Source organism: Mus pahari, chromosome 2, assembly GCF_900095145.1.
Source record: "Mus pahari chromosome 2, PAHARI_EIJ_v1.1, whole genome shotgun sequence".
Taxonomy (NCBI): domain Eukaryota; kingdom Metazoa; phylum Chordata; class Mammalia; order Rodentia; family Muridae; genus Mus; species Mus pahari.
The window spans coordinates 17,158,788-17,162,866 of record NC_034591.1 but is presented as its reverse complement, the minus strand read 5'-3'; the positions used below and the strand labels follow the sequence as shown (position 1 = coordinate 17,162,866).

General features: G+C 40.5%; 1 protein-coding gene across 2 annotated transcripts in view; it reads left to right on the top strand.

Moving 5' to 3' along the window:
- Positions 1–210: 210 nt before the first annotated feature.
- Orc5 (origin recognition complex subunit 5) overlaps positions 211–4,079 on the top strand; it is a 57,288-nt gene continuing 53,419 nt past the window's right edge. For both annotated transcript variants that reach the window (XM_021190083.2, XM_029535431.1), the window contains exons 1-2: positions 211–378; positions 2,476–2,568. In XM_021190083.2, the coding sequence (XP_021045742.1) occupies positions 307–378; positions 2,476–2,568 (165 nt within the window). In that variant the 5' untranslated portion in view covers positions 211–306. The remainder of the gene's footprint in view (positions 379–2,475; positions 2,569–4,079) is intronic.

Genomic DNA, 4,079 nt, shown 5'->3' with positions numbered 1-4,079 from the left:
GAAGACACAGAAGGTGGGCGGTGAGGTGCCCCCAGGTCATCTCCTTGCCCTTCAGCTTCTCTAAGGGTTTCCTGCTGGAAAGCTCAGGCCAGAGCTGGAAGCGACCACCGAGAACCGCCGCCTGGAGACTAGAGCGGCCCACGTTGTCGCGCGGCTCCCTGACGTCACTCGACCGCGCCGGCTCCGCCCCCAGCCCAGGCTTCCGGCAGGAAAGCTTGCGGTTGCGCTACGTGAGCTACGCCGAGTGAGTGGCGCCGGGCGGACCGGCGGCCAACTGCTCTGCGGCGTCAGGTGGTGCCCGCCAACATGTCCCACTTGGAGAGCATGGTCCTCTGTCGAGAGGCCCAAGTGTCCACTTTGCAGTCCCTGTTTGGAGAGGTATTGTAGTCAGACTGCTTCCCAAATGCCAGAGGCGAATGCGTCCTGGCTCCGTTCAGTTAGGGGGAGTACTGTGTGGATTGCGAGGCGGTAGGCTAGCCCCTTGTGTAAGATGGAGGTGCTGTATGACTGTCCCACACTCACCCAAAGAAACTTCTCAGTCTATTTTAAAGGAGAGTGCAGAGGAAGAGCTGGCCTGCTCTACAGGGCGTCGACTAGGAAGTGGTCCTTTTACTTGGACCACACTTGGGAGATTACGTGAGCCCCACATAGCTACTGCAAGTTGCTGCTGAACAGGGTTTAGGTAGGAAGTCAGTTTGCAGAGTGTTTATTAAACGCCAGTTCGCCCGTTGCAGTGAGGTATAGATTGGGTCAAGAGGTGATTGGCTTCAAGGCCAATTAGGGTAACGCTGTGTTTTAACCTTTAAAATCCTTCAGTTTTTCCAGAATTATAAAAGCCAGGAGAGGTCTCGCTTGGGTTTCTCTCCCTGCCCACCAGATGAGATGATTTAGAGGGGAGAGGTGATCCTCTGAAGTGAACACAGCTAGGGCTTCCCTTTCACGGGCAGAGGTAACATTCATTTTTCTCAGTTGCCTTGCATTGTACTCCTTAATTAGAATCAATTGCACTTGGATCTTATCTGGGAGATGGGTACATACAAATAGCCATTTAGTCTTCCTTTAGAGATGTACTTTCATCCAGCAGGGTTTTGGATCCAGTGAGTCTGTGGTGGCAGATGAAATAGTCATGGGAAAGTACTTTCCCGCCATCTAAAAGGACTCATGTTAACAATTCTAGAGGTCAGCTGCATCTGTAGTTTCTAGTTATAATGCTTTCAATTATAGTTACCTATATTATCGAAATGTATAATTGTTTTGCCCTGTGCATTCCTTCTTTGGACTTGATAAACCCAGATTACTCTAATCAGAAGTGCCCCTCTTTTTGAGGAGTACTTTATTAGCAGGATGAGAAAGGTAGTGCTGATCTGGCAGTGGATCCCAGAAAAGGTTTCATCTTTGCTCTTACTTAATACTACATTTAACAAAAACAGTATTTTTTCTTTAAGAAAGTTTGCATGTGGGAAATACAAAGAACCACTATAGCAAATAACTACAGAAGAAAAAGGAAGCTAGCTATGACCTCAGGAGACTAATTCATATGTTTAGCAAGTGTGTATTTTCTGAGCACTGACTCTGTGTATGGCACTGTGCCAGATTCTATCTTGTGGCAGATGTTGGGGAAAAGTTAAGTGACAATGGTGTAAGAGTTCATTTCAACTCTAGGTGACAATGTAAATGTTGTTTAAAAGGGGAATGTGCTGGTTAGTTTTGTCCTCATGGGAAGAGAGAACATAACTGGAAAAAAAAAAAAAAGCCTCCAACATACAGTCAGTAGGCAAGTCTGTAGGACATTTTCTTGATTAATGATTGATGTGGGAGGGCCCAGCCCACTGGGGATGGTGCCACTCCGAGGAAGAAAGCAAGCTGAATAAGTCAATATGTCACCTTCCTCTGTGGCCTCTGCTTCAGTTTCTGCTTCTAGGTTCTTGCCTCTGAATTCCTGTCCCAACTTTCCTTCATGAAGAACTATAACTGTAAACTGAAGTAAACCCTTTCCTCCACAAGATGCTTCTGACCATGCTATTAAGCACGGCAGAAGAAGCTTGTACGGGCAGGGAATACTCTATTAGGCACCAAATAGTAGATGTTTACAAGTGTGATGGGATTCCAGAACAGCAGATTTCATCTAGCTTTGGAAAGAAAAAAAAAAAAAAGTCATGAGCTTCATTTTTGCTTATGAAATGATATCGGAAACTCTTTTTAAAATTTATGTCTCCTCAGTAGATTCTTTAATCCATCAGAGTCTACCCTGCTTTACACTGGTGTCTGTGCTGCTCAGTAGCTTATAGTTTTACAAGATGATTCAATAAGGGAACGCACGTTGAGCTGAATTTAAGTTCAGAATATTAAGAATATGTATATACCACAGAAATAACTTGGATTTAGTATTATACTCTACTAATAAAACTTCTGTACAAGTTGGTAAATATTTATTTCTGGTTTCATACAGACAGAACCTTGTCTTTTCTTTTCTAGAGACATCATTTCAGCTTTCCGTCCATCTTTATTTATGGACACACTGCCAGTGGGAAGACCTATGTAACACAGACATTGTTGAAGACTTTAGAGGTAAGAATAACCCTAACCCGATGTGAACCTTTATTCTTACCTTACCAGAGACAGAATGAACCGAGACAATTTATTTCAGTTTACCTTTCTCTAGAGTATCAGCTACATAAAGCATTTCTGCCCAAATTTTGTCCAGATACTTTCAATGTGTATAATTTTTAAAACCTATTAGTTATTAAATAACTTGAACCTTGACATTAAAAAGTTTCAAGTTGAGGCAAATTTTTATCTCTTTTGTTGCTCAGTAGTTGGATACACAAGTAATAGCTTCTTTTAAAAATACTAGAATTTGCTTTTTAACATGATAAAATGTTTCTTTTTCACTTGCTATTTGTAATATTGATTCTGATAATTTTGATTTTTCACACATGTAAATCTATACATACTTTACTCCTCTTTCCATATTTCTTATTTGAATGACTGAGTTTTTTAATATTCTTTTCTTATCCTCATTAATGCAATAAGCAATATAATAACTACATCCCATTGTAAAGTCATGCCTTTGCCTGTATTTACTCTTGTCCACTTCTACCTCAGTTTCACATACCATTGTTTTCTCCAAGGATTTCTGCATGTCTCCTAATTACAATCTATTCTTCATCCTGTCTCATTCATCCAAACATTCCTTAGCATCTTCAGAGCAATATTCAGGTGAGCTGCCCAAGGTAGAGTCTTTTAGACTCCTGCTCCTCTTCTGGATTCACCACCCAGGGCCTTCTCTATCTGCAGACCAGGGCAAGTAGGGGCAGCTCTTGGGGTTATTAGACGCTAAATGTTAACGCGCGAAAAATGAATTACAGTTCAGCATATAAGCAGTTATAGAAGTATTTTAGATGCTACTTATTTATAAATATTATCATATACCTGTTTATGTCCTAAGCCGGCAGTAAGCAATATCTATTTGAGCAGGTATGGCTGTGATCTGTAGCAAGTGTGTACACAGAAACAGATGTGCAGACCACAGCTTCTGGCTGCTAACTCTGGTCTTGCCTTAGCTCCGAGGGTGCATGTTTAAGATAGCCTGCTGAGTTGCTCTGAAAACTTGCATTTGAAAACTTACCTATGAAGTATCCTGGAGATAATTGTTGAATAGAAGCATGAAAATCCAGTAAGGAGTTTTATGTTTAAGGAATGTATTATGTTTTTAATACTTTATTACTTTTGCAATCACTTAATCAATGTAAGAAGGGATTATTACTATTTCTGTTTAGATGCCCAAATACATGCTTAGAAAAAAATGTTATTATTTGAGTCAAAAATAGCACAAAAAATAAGCAAGATACTTATTTTTTAACAGAAATTATGAGTGTCTACATAAGGAAATGAATGTAAAAGCAAATATTGTTGGTATCTTCCTACTAAATAAATGTAACATGCCAGTAAGTAAGCTTCTCTAGGAAATAAAGCGCTCACTAGGGGTTTCAACGGTCAAGAGTAGTTTGGTTCCTTTTTTTTTTTTTTTTTTTTTTTTTTTTTTTTTTTTTTTGAGACAGTGTTTCTCTGTGTAGCCC